Below are 19,168 nucleotides of genomic sequence, written 5' to 3' on the forward strand. Positions count from 1 at the left end.
AGAAAATTACAGGCTTGGGCTACTATGACTAAACTTGTTCCATCTGCAGTCTATGCTAATATCAATCATGATAACCAAGAAGCTGATGAAATTGAAATGGTCTGTTGATTAAAATGAAAATTATTTTATTTTAAAATTAATGATATTTTTTTTTGATAAAGTAGCCAAAGAAGAGAGTTGGTAAATTTGTAGAATTTTTTTCAACTTTTTCTTCATTATTTTCTACCTATGATTTATCTGCCAAGACTCTAATTTGTTTTTCTTGTGGATTTGTGTGTGGTTTATCATATTATGTTATTGGTAAGTTAAATGTATTTATTTTTTTAAATAAATATTGTTGAAAAATGAATACCTATTAGTTTTACCATATTAAAATTAAATATATAATTCTAATACATTTTGTATGAAACTATAGCCAATTTATTGCTTGTGTTCAACATGTTTAAATTTTTTTAAATTATTTATTTTTTATTAAACTTTTAATTATTTAATTCCTTGGGTTTTTTATAGTGTATTGTTTAAAATAATTTTTTTTTTAATTATTTAGCATAAGTTTTAAATGTTTAAGTAATAAATTATAATTTTTTCACTTTATTTTGTATTTATTTTATTTATTTATTCTATAAGATTATTTAATATATTATATTAAATTTTCTAATGAAAAACCACAAAATAGATAACATCAAATATTTTTTAATGAAAAAATTTTAAATTAAAGTAACATACCTATTTTTGAAACCATCATTCATTTAATACTCACTTTGTTTTAAAATAATTTAATATTTTATTATAACTATTTAATTGTAATTATTTTATTTTTAGCATTAAATGGTGATAATATTACTGCTGATCGTTACATATATATTGCTTCAAATGGAATTGTTGAAGGTCTAGCTTATTTGTCAACTATTCCATTATTACTTTATACGGGACGAAAAAAAGCTGTTTCTGGTTTATTTTTAACATCAGGAATATTACAGCTTGCATTGTTAGCAATACCACAAGGTAAATTTTGAATTTAGAAATCAAGATTGATTCAGTATTATAAGATAAATTTTTATTTTCTAGAAAAATCAAATCTCTTATTATTTGTTGCTTTGCTTGGTAAATTCTGTGTAAGTGCTGTGTTTTCAGTTAGTTTACTTTATATATCAGAATTATATCCAACTTCTATAAGAAATACTGGTCTTGGAGTCTCATTGACTATTTCTCAAATTGGATCTATTATTGCACCTTATATAGTTGAACTATTGGTAATAAAATTATTTCAGTATAACAGATTACAATATTTAATTGTAATTGTTTTTTAATATTATAGGGAGCTAAGGCATGGTACATTCCAAGTACAGTATGTGGAATACTAGGCATTTTTGTTTCAAGCTTAGTTCTAATGTTGCCTGAAACAAAAGGAACAGTATTACCAGATACCATAGTTGATATTAAAAAAACTAATTTTGTCAAAGTTACCAATTGTTGTCAGTTTTAATTGCCTTATGTTAATTATTCTTTTTTACATGAGATTTATGATTACTTTAGAATCTTAATTGTTGATTTTAATTTTTAAAACTATATTTTTTATTTCTTTGATTTATTAATTATTGAATTCAATTGTTTTTATTGAATAAGTTAACCATTACTTATTTAAACTTGATGTTATGGGTCTTATTGTATATCAATATTATGTTAACCATTAATGACTTATTTATAACTATAGAAAAATATTCATATAATGTTAAAGAGTATTGTTAAACATTGAGTTATATTTTAGAAGAAGCTTGCTTTTTTCTTATAAAATTTCCATTTAAATAGATAAGTAAACTGAGGCATTTTATGTATTTCATACTTAATACATTTTTAGGGAATGTTTGTATTTTTGGAGTTATACTCTTTCTTCTAATCTCAACCAATTTTTGTTTGTTAAATTGATTTACATTTTACATTTGTTAATTATTTTTAATATTTATTCTAATGTTACATTATGTTTGAAAATTTTTTATTTATTATATTTGGTTTGGTCCTTTTAGTGCTAGTTGTAGTAGAGACATCACATTGAGCGATGATAAATCAACTAGAACAGACTAAAAAAAAAAAAAAAAAATAATTGCAATAGTATATATTAATATGGACATCCCTAGTAACACCGGAGTTTGAAAATAAACCTGCAAGAGTTTTAATCAGAATAATATGGAATTAATGTATTAGTTTTTGAATAGAAACCTTAAGGATACATATGTTAAACCTATTTATTTATTATCTATTTATTTTTGAGTTCATTGTCTCATATAGTTATGTACTAACTGAGGTAGGTACTATTTAACTTATAATATAAACAAATATGGGTTTAATATATAAAGATACTGAAATAAATTAATTTAACACATTTTCATTTGAAGCTATAAAAAAAATTTAATACAAGCACTGATGGTAATTTGATGATTTTTGATACTTTTTGGTTAGTTGCAAATTTACAATACTTTGTGGTGTATTGTTTGTTTTCTGATGAGGTGCATAAATATATTACTTATCTTTTGGGCTAAGTCTAAAATATGTGACATAACATTTTATTGAAAGATTTTAAAATATATTATTTCATAATTTAGATAATATTAGTCCTTGTACTTTATTGAAATTAAAGAATAATTTTGGTGGCTAGTTGGGATGCTTAGGTTAAATAGCTTTAAAAAAAGAGTATTGAAATGTAGTAGATAGATGCTAAGGTTTGAAATTAAACATAAACATTCCTCACAAATTGTTCTATAATTATATAAATCTGTAAAAACTTTGAAATAGTTGCTTCACTAATACTTTATATATGCACTAAGAAGAGAGTATTTGAAAGTAGCATTTTTTGAGGATTGAGCCGAATGTTTAATTTTTTTCACTTTTTGATATCTACTTAAGAAATATTTTATTTTGTTTAATATGCCGATTTTAATTATTATCATTTGAGGTGTACATATATTTATATAATATTAATAAATATTAGAATATGTGATGATTGGGTGCTTTTTTCAACCAATAATTTTTAGGTTTAGTATTAGTAAATGCATTAATTTAAAATAGTAAAATTTCTTTGATTAAGTTAGGGTAATTAGCCTAGTACCTATTCAATATAATAAATCATTGAAAATTTAAATGATAAATATTTATGATCATAACAAGTAAAATAGAGAAAAATATATTTTAGTAAATGTAGGATGGTAAATTATAAAAATTAACAAATCTAATATTCATAGAATGTATCATCAACACAAATGGGATAGTTTTTAGACCCTAGTTCATATTTTTTATATATATTTTATTACAGTAGAATAGTAATTCTCAGACGCTAACCTAGCTAATAGAATAATTTTTTTAGATATTAAGATAGTGTTGAAAGTATTAATATCTTAGGTTAGGTACCTATTTTGTATTTTTGTACTTAGTCCTGAATAGATGCTTGTTCGTAAATGAAATTACCTAGTGGGCAATTTCGAATCCCGGTGCTACTAATGAATAATAAATATTATTTTAGTCCAGCCATAATGTAATGTGGTCATACATAATGATACTTACGTCTACATTTTGTAATGTGTTAACTTGAAGTAGATTGTCTTTTCTAAAACTCAAAATAGCGACTGCCAATAGTGGTAATACTTCCAGAGAGTCGTAAGCTATAATCATGTCCCATAGGTTTAGTAATTGTTCCGGAAGTAAATATCCACTGAAACCTTTCATAAGCCATTTGAAAACAACCCTGATGCTATAAACATAAATTTTTAGGTTATTTTTATGAGTATATATAATTAATAATAATTAATATCGTCAATATGTATAATCACGGATGTATATTATGGCTCATAAAGTGAGACCAGATATTTGTCTCGTGTCTTTGTAAAAGTCGCTGGAATAAAATACATAATCCTAGAATGCTTTGTGGGTGTGAGCTTATATTGTGCAGTCTGAACCAGTAACGCAGGTAGAACGCTCGGAATGTAGAATATAATGAAACAGGATCGTTGAACAGATAGCATATAGGAGCCGCTGGAATCGACAATAAATTTGAAATTATCACATTTCCAAACAATGTATCAAATGATTAGTATGACTGACGTCTAGCGTAGACGGTCTACGGTAGTTAATTGGTTTTTTTACGCTTACCGTACATTGTGAAACCGTGAAATGGTATAATGCCGTTTGGGGGATAAATAGCCTCCTTGGATGGCTTGCCTTTCAACGACGTTAAAATCGGATGACTCGTCGAACTGTTGAATACGGACAACACATCGGTGTCACGAGTGAAACATAACATTATCTAAATAAACGCAATTGCGTTCATTAAATTACATAAATGTAGGTACCTCATAGTTCAGTTATAGATATTTGATCACTCCACCTGGTGTAGAACGTCTTCGAAGACGAAGTACTGATCGTCATTACATGCTGTTAGTTGTACATCTTTTGTAATTAATTTGTCTATCAACATGTCGTAATTCAAAACTCGTTCTTTGAGTTCCGTGTAATGTTGTTCCTTTATATATATATATATATATATATATATATATATATATATATATGTATTATATACATATAGAAGCAGGATGGTTAAAATTTATATATATTCTTATATAGTTTTTAATGTTAATTTTTGAAAACCATGGTACTTAAAAAATTACTTAAAAGTAAATTGTAAATTTTTTTTTTATTATTAGGTAGGTATTTCATAATTAATATTGTCATATTAAGAAATAAATATTAACATTTATTTCGCCTCGTTTGAATATTATATTATATTTTTGATATTTAATGTTATTACAGTGGCGCCGATCCATATATCCAGGTATTGCAGTTTCAATACCTATTAGGTATGATTATTATACCACCCCTATTAGGGGTGGGTGGATGTAGAAAGCCTACGAAATTGACTGGCTAATATTATTTTAATTTATAAAAATTATAAATTATTCTATTTATCATCATAGCTAACATTATAAATTGTGATATTATTAATGCTAAACCTTTCAACCATTGAGTAATATTATAGCTAGTTTTACTCCATTGCAATAATGCTATATGAACTATTATTTTCTAATAAATTAGACGTCAGTTATAAGGGTCCTGCCACACTGCGGTTTTTTCGCCGTTCGTATGAACAGTTTTGCCGCCGCGGTTTTACTGTTCTCGGAAAAATACATATGGTTAGTGCACCATATTTAGTGCACCATACTATAACGGTTTGACCGTTTGTCGCCGTCCGTCATCGCTGCATGCAACGGTCAGACGGCAAAACCGTCGATAATAATTTCGCCGTTCGTTCCAAAAGTACATGATTTTAATTGTGATACGCCACATTGCGGTACGTATCAACGGTTTCTACGGTGATCCAGACAATTTCATAATCCATTTTAAATAACTAATAGGTGGGTACTCAATAAAAAATAAAAAATATCATACAATCTAAATATTTTTAAAATTAATTATGTAGGACGTTTATGTATATGTTATGTTATATTGTTACTTACCTACAATCTTTATAAGTTAATATTTATGTGGATTTTACACACTTATAATATTATTATGTATATCGTATGTTTATAAATTAATTAATAAAAATAAAAAATTAATATATACTTAAATTAAAAATTAAAAACGTTAACTAGAAAAAAATCAAGAGTGAACAATAAGAATTGAAAGGCAAAAATGACACTCTGCCGTTATGATGTGGCGCTATTGTATGAACGGTTTTATGACCTCGACGGTAAAACCATTTAAGACTCAACGGCAAAAAAACCGCAGTGTGGCAGGACAATTAGTATCCAATACTCACTGGTTGGTTGTCATTAATCACTACGACATTACTACAATATTTTTTCATTCTCGTCGTTTTCGTTATAGACTTTGATTACCTACCGGTCATTCAGTCATAACTTATAAGTATTTATTACTAATAAGTATAATCATGATAATCATGTTAATTGGTCCTGACATACAGTCGCTTGCAAAATAAAAAATCGAAGAAAATTATAACGAAGAAATGCAACATAAATTCTATACTTTACAAAAACATTAAAGTGGATACTGGTAAGTGGTAATTATAAAATCATATAAAATATGATATTATATAATCATATAAAAATAATTTTTTTGTACTTTTCAGCAATCAGTTATGCAGTTTTATGAATTATCTGTAGAAAATAAATTTGTTTTAATTTAATACTTTGGTTAGTTTTATTTTAAGATGTATTGTATCAAAATACCTATTATTAAATTTAAATAAATACCTACCAACCTAACTACATACCAATTCATTAAAAAACAATTTCATTCCTTAGGTAAATTATTAAAAAATTTAAACATTTATAAACACCAAATAAAATTTCTTGTCTGAAGTATTATTAAAAAGTTCTAAATTTACAACTTCTTTTAATTTAAAAAATAATTTTCAGTTAGTAAAGAGATATTTAATATAATATATTATAATAATAATATAATATTTTATAAGAAATTCCTTTTATGACTTGCCTCCTTTTATTTACAAAATATTGATAGAGAAAATTAATTTTTAAATCTGTTAGATAGTATAATAATTATACTAAGTATACTATAGTAATAATAATAATAATAATAATAATAATAATAATAATTATACTATAGTATCACAATTATTGTGATATTATTAAATTTATTTTTCCTAACTTCATTATGTATATGCAATCTTGCAATACATATTTAATACACACAATGCGCAATGCATACATACATTTTATACTTGTACGTATAGGTATAATATAATTTAAATATAGTATAGAATATTAAATATTAAATTAGTAACTATTATCTATATTTACTACTTACTAGTTTTGGCTATAGATAGGTAGGCACCTACTTAATATTATTTTGGTTAATTCATATTATGAAATCTTTATTCATATCCAATCACTTGTTTCAGAAGATGTTGTAAGTCAATCGCATTTAAGTACAAACAATAATATAACTCTTGACAAAAGTGAATCTGTTGAACCTGGTTTGAAAATATTTGATTGTGCTGTGGAAAGTGTACCTAATTTATCTTCCTCTAGTGAATTTAAAGATATTTTAAAAGGTGAGATAATATATTATTAAAACCTATATATAAACTTTAAATTATATTTTATATCAATATATATTTATTTTCTTTACAGAATGGAAAAATGATCCAGCTATTTTATTAAAATATGAAAAAGAATCATTGTCGCCAAGGCTGAGAAATCATTTTTTTTTATGGAATCATGTCACCCACTACCAGAAGAATTACCTGAAAAAAAATATCCCCAAAGAACACACTAGGTCGTCGACTTAATCATTTATGGTTTCACAGAGTCCTTCAAGATGGTACCAAAATTCATAGAGATTGGTTATCGTACTCTCCTGCGAACAAACTATTTTGTTTACATTGTTTATTATATGGTAACAACTTGCATTATAAAAAGTGCTTTTAAAACTTGAACCAAAGATGGATTTTGTACATGGGTAAATGGTATTTTAAGTATCAACAAACATGAAACATCTACTGACCATGTATTATCTTCAGTAAAAATAAAAACTAGAGCCCAGTGTACTCCAATTATTCTAAGTTTAGAATATGGGTGGAAAATGCAGATACCCTTCAATAGGCAAGTGGTTTCTGAATTAATAAATATTATAATTTTTCTAGCCCAACATAATTTGTCTTTTAGAGGACATAGAGAAAGTTTTTCTTCTACATATAGTTCAAAAGGCAATTTAAGGATATGATCATATTATTGGCTGAAAATTCAGTTGTCCTCAGTGAACACTTAACTAAAATTAAAACTAATGGTAAAAAAGAATTGTCTTTTATCAGTTGGGAACGTCAAAACCAAATAATTGATTGTATTGCTCAAGATATTTCTACAACTATTACAACAGAACTTTACAAAGGCCAATTATTTAGTATTTCCATAGATTCCACAATTGACTTTTCACGGAAAGAACAGACATCATTTATTGTCCGATATGTTGATGAAAATACAGGAATGGTTTATGAACGACTTATTGCTATCGAAGAATGTGCATATACAACTGGTATAGACCTTTTTGAACTATTTAAAAAAAATATGAGTAAATTCAATTTAAACTGGACAGAAAATCTTATTGGTCAGTCCTATGATGGCGCAGCAAATATGACAGGAGAGTTTCAAGGATTACAGTCTCATATTAAAAATATTAATTAAAAATTTACGTATACTTGGTATACATGCTCATTGTTTAAATTTGGTTGTAAAAAACGTTATAACCTCCAATAAATATGCAATAGATTTATTTGGAAACATTGAAACCCTATATTAATTTATTTGGTGTTAAAAAAAAAGAGTTGCTATATTCAGAGAACATCAAGAAAAATGGATAAATGATCGCAAAGATAATAAAATGATAGCTCTAAAAAGAGTATGCAAAACAAGATGGTCTTCTCATTCTTCACCTTTTGAAACTGTTTTAAATAGTTTAATTTTACTGTTGCTACTCTTGAAGTTATTTGCAAAACAAAAAGACCAAGTGATGCAAAAGTTGATGTAACTGCTAGTAGGCTATTAGAATATTTTAAATCTTATCGTTTCCTGTACACAGCACACATCTATCAAAAAATATTCCATACCCTAGAACCATTAAACAAGATATTACAGACCAAAGACTTAGATTTGCTTGCATGTACCACATTAATAGAAATTACAGTCATTACTATATTTTTTTTATATTTTTATATTCATTGCTATAAAAAAAAATTGCTGAGCTAAACAACCGAGAAAATAATAGTTTTATTAAAATTAAATTAGAAGTTGAAGAATTTGTTATAAATTTTCACATTGAGTTAATAAAGCTAATTTTAATTTTAATATTTTTAAATGAGCTGAGAATTTTTATTAAGAAATTAAAACAATTTTTTTCAATTTGTTTTATAACTGCTATATCCAACACAGTTTAATAAAAAATATGTATGTATTATTAATAAAATAAAGGTTACGTTATATGGACTTCTGTCCAATGACGGTTGACCATTGAATCTATATGACTATATATATATATATGTTACCGGAAAATATGAAAATTCAGGAATTGTCAGTATATCTTAGTCATTGTTGACAATGACTGGAAAGGTTAGGCAATGTTGGATATTTCGTAGCCATATTATATTAGGCAATGTTATAAATCCGCATTCAAGCAAATATCAACACCGTTTTATCGGTGATCCATCTGATTATGGAATATTCAAGCCTTCATGAAATATATATTAATTTTAAATGACGAACATTTTTTTTAAATTTTTTGTGGTGTTACTAACGGAGCCCTAGGCAAACCATTGCGGAGCACCAAAGGCTTCGCGGAGCACATTTTGGGTACCGCTGTACTATATTATATAATTCCAAGTGTCATAGTAATTTACCACGTAACAATAAAGATTAAGATTATGATTTATCCTAAATAGCTAATAAGTATTAAAATATATTAAATTCATTTTTAATGTTATTATCAATGCCTTCTTTTATTAGGAATTGTTATCAATGACTAGGTATTGACATTAATTCCTTACTAAATCAGGCACTATCGTTATTGACTAGTCATTGTCAACACGGACTGATTGTCATCTTTTCCGGTAACATATACATAGAAAAATATGTTAGTAATGACTGTAATAATTTCGGGGGTGGAGTGGGGCTGCAGTCCACTATTTCATTGGTTTATATACTCCTCTTAATTTACTTATTACTTGTAGTTATTAAAATTTTAGATCCGATAGCTGGAAAAAAATTGAGGACAGTCACATAACCTACTTTGAGTAGGTGGGTGGATCTGCTTTGCAGGTAAGCTTTGCAATACTACTAAAAACTGACTTCGACGCCACTGTATTGTTATAATATACTTATTTGGTAAACATTGTCATGTTAATGAGGCATGCAAGTAAATATAATTTACTATAACTAGTTATTATTATAATATAAGGCATTTACCGACGATTTAACATTGGATCCTAGAATCTGTGTCCAAAGCCTGCCTCGAAGGCTGCGTGGTGCACATAGTTTCAAAAATTCTTGACAAACTGGAGCGTGTTGATATTCTAAAACTGAATATATACTTTTAAGTATTTCTACCCGTAATAACTTGAAAATTTCATTTAACCTTTTTCTCCTAAAGCGATTCGCTCTTGTTCTCCTTGTAACGTTGAACCACAGGACATTTTTGTCAACGTTGTTAAGCCCAAGAGTAAATCAGCTGTGGCTAAATCTCTATAGAGATGTCTCTGAAATTGTAAAAACAGAAGCATGTAAACATTATTTAGTAAAATATCTACACTGGAAATATATCTAAATGTTGACAGTGGCATATCTAATACAAGGACTATGTAATTCCTTAGTTCAGTGTCAGTCTTATGAAAGAGGGGGGAGCAGTGCAGTCGCATCGGGCACCGCATACTATAAATCACGAATATCACTTTATTTAGAAATAATCTTATAATAATATTTTCCCCAGAAAAGGGTTATTAAATATTAACATCGAGGAAAATCACGACTGTATCAAAAACTTCAAAGTTTGTAAAATTATATATAATTAAAGTACGAGTAAATTAAATAAATTTATGTGTGACTCTTCAAAATTCTGCACTAAACCCTAAATCCAATGAGCTAGCACTGCCCTAGTAACGAAATGTCTCCGAATCAAAAGTTTATATATATCCTATTCAGGAATATTATTTCAATATTGGACAGGACAGAAATAATTAATGCGAGTAACTTATCTGACTACCTATACATTTTATTACTTTAAAGCTTTAAATGACCTTTGGTAGCTAATAATGATTAACTATTTGCAATGCTGCGACGCCATCGGTATGTTGTAGTGGGTAAAATACTAGAAGATTTTAAAGTTAAAATATCGACCGACGTCTAAAAGGGCATAAAAGACAGAGCAAGCTTTAGTTCCATACATACTCCTGCTGCCACTTCCCTGATACTATTATTTCTTATACTTCGTTTTTATTTTTAGGTTTAAATTTTAGAAAAGTAATCTATGATTATTAAATAAATATTTTAAACATTTTCCCGGAAAGAATTTAGATGTGCCAAAGATAAATAAACTTGTTAAATAATTTCGCTTTAAAAACTTACGAGTTCAGACAGTGTCTTAACTTTCAACGGTAAGTAGGTAAAGTCCCATATCATATCATCTCTAAATAAAATTCAAAATATATTTGTTAATTCTTATTTCAGTTGGTTTTTATTAATATTATTTATCATCAATACACTTTCTAGCTAATAAACATCGAATAATGTCTACTTCAACAATAATGAGTGATGGCAAAACTATAATAGCATATTTGTAGGGGGAAGGGTTCCAAACTTTGACCTATTAGAACCTAAATAAATACTCATGACTTACCAAGCTTATACGAACAAATATATTTTATAAAATAAAGTTATTTTCACAAATATAAGATATTTATACATTTTTAAAAAATTTTACCGGTTAACTCTCTCGCAGAAAATATGAAAATATGCGACTAAGATAGCGGTAAATCTTTTTGCTTTAGATAATTCTTAAAACCTAAAAATGTTTGCATTACAGGGGCGACCGAAGAGGTGTTCGGGGTTTGAGAGATTGATGGAAGATAATTCGAGTTTCTCCTTTTATATAATGAAAGCATGCTATTTATCAACATTTTACAGTTCTTCTAGAATAGGGCAGTAAGCATGTTTTTATTATTTTGCCAACTTAAAGTTAGTTTAACGACAGCTGTCATACGAGTAGTGGGTTTAAGGGGTTTGTAAAAAATAAAAATAAAATTTGCACTAAATATAATAGTCTATAAATACTTAATAATAATAATACTTATAAATTAATTATACTTATTAATACTTAATAATTGCCAATTTCACGGTTCATTTTAAATATATACCAATTAACATTTGGGGAGGGTTACGTCAAACCATTCTAAATATATAATGAATTTTAAATTTACTTTGTACATAGGTACCCGTCAGCAAACACGCGTGTGCTAACTGTGGTGTATTTGAATAATCAGTTGTGTTTATTCCCTTTTCTATGGTCGTGGCCTTTGTGGTTTATTATAAAATTGTAAATTTTTCCGTTTTACAAAATATCAATGGCTTTATAAAATACTTATATTAAATATAAACTACATATGTATTCATATTTTGACAACGTGCCGACTTAAGAAAGACTAAACTCTAGACTGTGGCAAATGCATTAGTTATCCCTCTTTCCAAATGACACAACTAGGTATATGTATAATATATTGAACTTATACTCTACGATTCTTTTGATTGGTATATTAATAATAAATACATTTTGATACTTACGATATCATTCGATAATTAGGGTTATGCAATGAAAATAATACTTCTAAAAAATCTTTTGGAGCATAAACTGGTCTCAAACGTTCTAAATCTATTAAAATATAATTTTGTAATAGCTTAATAATATTCAAATATTATTAATAATGCACATTTTATAAAAAATGTGTAAGTATATAATTTATTATTTTTCAAATTGTATGCAAAATATTTTTCTATGTTACAAATTATAAATATAAATATAATATAATAAATTAAAAATCTATAACACAAATTAATAAAACTTAAGAAATGTTTACTAGTATTGTATGTACTGAGCTCGTTCCATTTTTGTAACATTTCATCTCGATCTGCTTTGGATCTATAATAAGATAAATGTATACCAATTTCCTCGCACATAGACTCCAATGATTTTTGTATTCTTCTTTCCCAAGTAATCTGTGTTATTAACCAATAGTGACATTTAACATTTTTTTTATTAGATGTAGGTGTTAGGTGTACATAATATTGTTATGTTACTTGAGCTTTTCTCAAATAATCTAACGATTCTCTACTCGTTATTTCTTCCCTAACAACCATTTGTTTATTATTTTCATGACTTCTTAACCAGTGAAATACTGCATTTCTGAGATTTGTTTCCATACTTCCTTTATTTACTGCCTGGACTAAAGTATTTTTAAAGTCATCTATTGATACGTCGTATGACGCAGCTAATACCTAAAAATATACATTTGTTACATTGTCAATAATTAAAATATAATTATTATATTACCTAAAAATGTACTACGGTATTTGAATATTTTGATAATTTGATGATTATATAAGTACAAGGGTCCATACTAAATACTAAATACTGCTATATTTCAATCGAACACAAGGTCGTAGGTAAAGATTATTAATGTTTGATACATTAAGGTAATATTTTTTTTATTATTACCTATTTATTTACGAACTGGGATTTTGATAATGGTGAAGTGGTTGGATTCCCAAACCCTTTCTCTAAGCCTTTAATGTAATACTATAGGTATTACCATATTTAGTATATAAAAATTAATAAATTATTAATAAAAAGAACAAATCATCAAAATTTAGCTTATATAGATTTTCTTTTATTATCATATAAGTTTTCAATATTTAGACATAGTGTGTTCACGCTAAGAGGTACCACTTAATATTTCAGTTTGATGATCTTGTATTGAAATGGGGGTTTCAAGAAATGAAAGGGAGTACCAAAATATACAATCTTAGCCAAATTTTAAATTGTTGACCCTGACTGTACGCGTATGCGCAATATAACTTAATTTTTTTTAAATTAAATAATACCTTTTTTTTTCTACATACTCGCAGTGTTACGTAAAAATAATTAAAAATTTATCTAGATTAAGATAAAAGATAAAGCACTATTTATCTAGAGAAAAAAAATAACTTTATTTTTATTTTATTAATTTACACTTTTTTTTTCTAAATTTATACTCAAAAAATTAGGTAAATCAAATTAAAATTAACTTAACTTTAATCTAATAGGCACCTCCAATATAAATAATGAACAAAAAATATTTATACTATGTACATTTATATATGGGAAGTGAGAATTAAATAATGAGTACTTAGTTTTTAAAAAAATACATACTTTTTAGGTATATTATAATTTTATAAAACAATTCATTACAATTTATATAATACTTATTATGAAGTAATATTAATGGTTAAAATATTAAATAGCTAATTCAACCATTATATGTATTATTTAATTCTCATTCTTAGTAATCAAATACTGTAAGAGTCACTAGAAAGTATAAATTAAATAATCTTTATTAAATATGAAAACAATTCTTAAAAATAATATTTATAGGCACAATTTAAATAATATAATTAAACATATAGAATGTTTCATAAAGAATGCAGTTTTTGAAATGCTGAGTAATTTTTTGGTGTTGTCGGAACTGTTCTTATAATTTCAGTTAGCTATAGGTTTTTAGAAATTCATCAGTATATTATATATTTTGTTTATTTGTCGTCATAGAGTATACAATCGAGCAACGTGTTTTGTTGATTAAAATTCATTATAAACACAGCGAGTGTGTTGCGGTAACTTTTAGGAAATTCCGTACGATTCTCGGACACCGTGAAGCACCGACTACAACAACAATAAAGAGGCTGGTTAAAATATTTGAAGAGACAGGATCAACTGCAAACATTAAAAGCTTTTAATTAACTTTAGACACAAACGATCCAAAAATTCGAATAAAAACATCGTTATTGTTAGTGACTTTTTCACTGTGAATCCGAGTAAATTTTGAAGATTAACATGGAATATCAGAAACATTGAACGGAGATCGTTATCGAAACATGAGATAGCAAGATAGTGCTATCTGTCACAATTCTGGAACCATATTAGTATTGATTGGTGAACAATTCGACGGCCTACTAATTTCCCTCTGTGGCCATCAGTAGTGGCCACTAAGATCGTGTGATTTTACACCATGCGACTTCATCCGCTAGAGCTTTATTAAATTGCTGGTTTATGCAAACAAACCGCGAACTTTATTAGATTTTAAACAAGAAATTCAACGAATCATAAGTGAACTCGATGGGCAAGTCTGCGAAAACGTAATTTGTAATTTCATGGACAGAGTCACTGCGTGTTGAGCGAATATAGTGGGTCATTCGCACGGTATTGTATTTCATCCATAAACCTCAACTCATAATGAAACAATATGTATCATTAATAATGTATTTCTTATAAAATTGATTTGTAGTAAAATTAAATACTGCGTTCTTTATGAAATATAACACAACTAACACAAGTAACACAAAACAGTAACATAGTAACACAACTTTTAAAATAATAGTAATGAATTATAAATAAGTTTTCATTAGTTTTAAATTTTTATTAGTTTTTAACTTTCAAGATCAATTTTTCGAATTTTTTGAGTAAATATACTCGCATTTATTTATCTAGACAAATTAAAGTAGATAACTCAAAAATTAATTTAAAATAATTTTTCGGATTTTTGTTTATCATCTAGATAATTTATTTAGATAATTTATCTAGATAATGCTCAAAACTGCAAGTTTGAGTAAAGTATTTATTTTTTAATAATTTTTAAATAAAAAATTTTTTCTAATTCAAAATTGGCAAAGTTATAGTATGTTGAAGTTTAATATTTATGATTAAATTTAGGTCTTTACGAAATTTTTTTATGTTAACTTAATACATGAAAATCAAAATAAAATTTCCGATACTGTTAAATATCTGTTTGTTGACAGATAAGACATAAATAAAAAAGGGTCTTTGTGGACAAATGTGTCTAAATTTATAAATAATGGTAGGTATAATGAATAAATAAAATCATAGATTTTAAGACAATCAAATCCACACGTGTCACGTAAAACTAACTTTCAGGTTATCTAGGATATAAATGTGTGGTGTGGGTTAATCGGTGGAACATTTTTAGATCCTTATTTTTATGACAGGACACTAACTGGTAAAAGATATCCGGATTTTCTTGTAAATTAATTGCAGTTACTGTTAGATTAATTTGACCAAACCTCTATTTTTAACCTTTTAGGTTAAAGAACTTTGAGGACCAAAGGCGTAACTAGGATTTTATTTTTGGAGTGGTTAAGTTTTGTTATTAGTATTTGTACTTATTATGTGGAGGATAGATAAATATTTGGGGGTTTATACCCCTTTAGCCTCCACCTAATTATGCCAATGTTAAAGAACATAAATAATCACGATTATTAATCACTCCTAAATATCAATAAGTAATATAAAAAAATATGTTATAAGTAAGACCCAGATTTAAATTTATTAAAAATCATATAAAAATGCACAAAAAACAGCTAAAAATTTCTTTAAAAATTATGACATTACATATACATTTTTTTTAATGTATTCTTTCATAAAAATAATAAATATTAATAAATTATTACATAATTTATAATTTTATTAAAAATAAATTGAAAATATTGACTTGTAATTGGCGACGATGATATTGACTGAAGAGCATATTTAAAGTGATAAATATTGTCTGGTGTTAGATTCTTCTGATATGTTTGTTAGAGAGGTTTGTCTTCTAAAATTTTTTAAATTGTTACCATTGCAGTATAACTACAATTTTTTTCTAAGACGTTTTCAATTTTTTATTTATTGCTTTTTCATATTTTTTCATAATTACTTGTAATATTTGAAGTGCAGGTTTTGGTATAATTTATGATACCAATTATCTCAGCTAAAGATATAATTTTAAAAATTATTCAGTTTGGTATATTTCTATGGTTGGCTTTTATAAAAATTAAATTTGATTCAATTTATTTGACTGTTATTAAATATTTCGCTTTTTTGATAACTATGGCATTGTTTTCTTGAAATTCATCGATTGCTCATTTAATAAATTGAAAATATAAAAAATAGTGTACTGCAACTTCTATTCAAGTTTTCAATGGATTAGTATTGGTTGAGTTGATAAAGGAATAATTTGGCTCATAAATTTAAACTTCAAATTTCTAGAAGGTGATTTTAAAATTAAAATTTATAATTTGTAAAAATACTAAAAAATATACTCATATACTGTACAATATATACATTAAAACAAATAAAATGACCGAAAATACAAAAATACTCTTAAAATGAGAAAAAATTGAAAAATGCAACAAAAAAAAACTGAAAAAATGCAATATAAAATTTTCGTCTTAGTAACAGACACTTGTTACAAAAACAAATTATGTAATTCGAAAGTATTGTTAAGATAATATAAAAAAAGATCCATTTTGTATTGAAATCCGGACCCTAGTTATAATTATGAAATTGCTTCTCTTTACTTTAATTAATAAATTGAAAATTTTGATAATCTTTGAAATATTTTTAGTACCTAAAGCCTATAGGGGGCTTTAGTCCCCATATTCCTCCCAATGTATCCATGCCTGCCTATGTGTAATATAATTAATAAATAAGTTTTATACTTATATGGATAACTTAAATATTTAATATTTTTAGTCTAATCTAGTAATAATAATGCATGTACCTAACTTTAATTTATATTTACATTTATATTTACATTTACCTAACCTAACTTTCGGAAATTTCATAATTAAAATTAAATCATTTTGTTTTATCAAAATACCTACAATTTTTGTTTTGGTATAATTTTTTATAAATGATAATGATTTATCAGTCAAGTATTTTCCATGCCTTTGTTATACATAGAATTGAATATATAATACATACATACATTGAATATAACTTTTATATTGATGACTTATATAATTTAGTTGTAGTTAAATATAGGAATAAATTTGAGTATTCTCATATATTAATCAATGATTAATTTAATAACTTAAGTGTATTATAATATATATTCAAATAAATTATTATGAAAATAGTATGTTATGTTAATAAGTGTGATGCAAAACTATTAACTTAAAAAATACATTAGTTTAAACTAAGTTTACAGTTTTTAAATAAATTTACTCGCCTGCAAATCTTCATAAAATGTGGTATAGTTGTCCATTTTTTGAAGTTCCTCGGCTAATTTTTCTGCTGTTAAATGTAAACTTTTGTCCTTTAGCTCTTCCATTGTTAAAGTTTTTATAATCGTTATGCCTTTTGGAGTTAATGTATTAAATTAATTTTAATACAATAGCAATATTTTATGGAATAAGTACAATAATAAGTAATAGCAATTAAGTGTAATGTTGTCGCTAATAATAAAAGAATACGAACAGACAACGCTATATTATTATTATTTTATTGTGGTTAATATTGATGCAATAATCAAATGTTTCCTTGGTAACCATTAACCAACATGTTGTATCAACGCACATTGTAGTAATAAATAATAATGTAATTTACTGATTTACATAAAATATATGCGTCTAGTGGCGTACCTGAAGACCTGAAGTTTGGGGGGGAGGTTCATTTTAAAACAATTTGGTGATCCTGAATCAATTAAGATACATCGTAAACTTTAATGGATTATTCATTTTTATTCGTTATTATTTTTAATATATTTATGAATAAAAAAATTAAATAACGCATACTAGTTTTGTTCGTCACTTAGTTTGACGGGTGATATATTAGAAATATTTACTAACACAAGCAGTGCCGTATTAATACGATAAAAATTATAGATTAAAATAGGTAGTGTTGGCTCAAGCAAAAATAATGTAATAGGCAAAATCAATTTTTTTTACATAAAAAAAAAAAAAATTGAGCTCTAATTTTAATTTAATCCCTCCCTCCATTTTTTATGTGGTATATACCTACACGAAAAACATTTAAATTGTTTTGTTTGAATGTCTTTTTTTGTAAAGTTATATATTTTATTGTAAATTTATTAGATGCATGTATTTAGATTTTAGGAATTCATGTAATCAAATATTTTTTGCTTTTTAAAAATATTATTCACTTATAAGCTTACAAATAACTAAACCATTATTATAATCTTAAAAAATTAAACAAATTATTATAATAATAATATTGATAAAATAAAATAAAACAAACTTACTTTTATTTAAAATTGATTTTTCTTGCTTTTAGAGAAACAAAGCTCTGTAGGTATAAGTTTATCCATGTCTAATTCTTCAGCGATTTCGATTTCAGTTGAAAGATTGACTAATCAGTCTTCAGATATATTTGATCGCAAATAATTTTTTAAGTTTTATGAAAGTCTTCCCAACAATTTCGGGGGGTGGTTAACCCCCCCGTTAGTACGCCTCTTTATGCGTTTAATCTTAGGGATAGTAACAGAAAATAGATAAAATTTATTTTAACGGAAGCAACTTCGGATTGTAAAATGTTTACATATATATATAATATA

At 26.1% G+C, this 19,168-nt stretch overlaps 3 protein-coding genes across 5 annotated transcripts in view; 2 read left to right on the top strand and 1 right to left on the bottom strand.

Annotated features, from left to right (window-relative positions):
- Positions 1-1,570, top strand: part of LOC112692500 (solute carrier family 22 member 15-like) — a 3,160-nt gene extending 1,590 nt beyond the window's left edge. The window contains exons 2-6 of the mRNA XM_025567169.1: positions 3-99; positions 165-300; positions 823-1,005; positions 1,069-1,253; positions 1,319-1,570. Coding sequence (XP_025422954.1) covers positions 3-99; positions 165-300; positions 823-1,005; positions 1,069-1,253; positions 1,319-1,486 — 769 coding nt within the window. The 3' untranslated portion in view covers positions 1,487-1,570. The remainder of the gene's footprint in view (positions 1-2; positions 100-164; positions 301-822; positions 1,006-1,068; positions 1,254-1,318) is intronic.
- Positions 1,571-1,767: 197 nt separating this feature from the next.
- LOC112692553 (TBC1 domain family member 19-like) lies at positions 1,768-19,102 on the bottom strand. Of its 3 annotated transcripts, XM_025567258.1 has the most exons (13): positions 18,857-19,102; positions 17,825-17,952; positions 12,864-13,061; positions 12,644-12,782; positions 12,351-12,438; positions 11,139-11,199; positions 10,153-10,273; positions 9,984-10,096; positions 4,376-4,510; positions 4,141-4,294; positions 3,822-4,023; positions 3,556-3,742; positions 1,768-2,078 (listed from the first exon to the last, which is right to left on the bottom strand). In XM_025567258.1, the coding sequence occupies exons 2-13, from the start codon at positions 17,924-17,926 to the stop codon at positions 2,001-2,003; spliced, it is 1,578 nt and encodes a 525-aa protein (XP_025423043.1). In that variant the 5' UTR covers positions 17,927-17,952; positions 18,857-19,102; the 3' UTR covers positions 1,768-2,000. The 3 variants fall into 3 exon arrangements, with proteins under 3 accessions (XP_025423043.1, XP_025423045.1, XP_025423044.1); XM_025567259.1 differs by lacking the exons at positions 1,768-2,078; positions 18,857-19,102 and adding an exon at positions 3,425-3,488 and having other exon boundaries at positions 17,825-18,085; XM_025567260.1 differs by lacking the exons at positions 4,376-4,510; positions 18,857-19,102 and having other exon boundaries at positions 17,825-18,085.
- Positions 6,833-8,713, top strand: LOC112692554 (general transcription factor II-I repeat domain-containing protein 2-like). Its single transcript, XM_025567261.1, has 2 exons — positions 6,833-7,081; positions 7,161-8,713. Exon 2 carries the CDS (start codon positions 7,749-7,751, stop codon positions 8,208-8,210), a length of 462 nt encoding a protein of 153 aa, XP_025423046.1. The 5' UTR covers positions 6,833-7,081; positions 7,161-7,748; the 3' UTR covers positions 8,211-8,713.
- Positions 19,103-19,168: the final 66 nt, after the last annotated feature.

Source organism: Sipha flava, unplaced genomic scaffold (assembly GCF_003268045.1).
Source record: "Sipha flava isolate LNK unplaced genomic scaffold, YSA_version1 74_pilon_pilon, whole genome shotgun sequence".
NCBI lineage: Eukaryota > Metazoa > Arthropoda > Insecta > Hemiptera > Aphididae > Sipha > Sipha flava.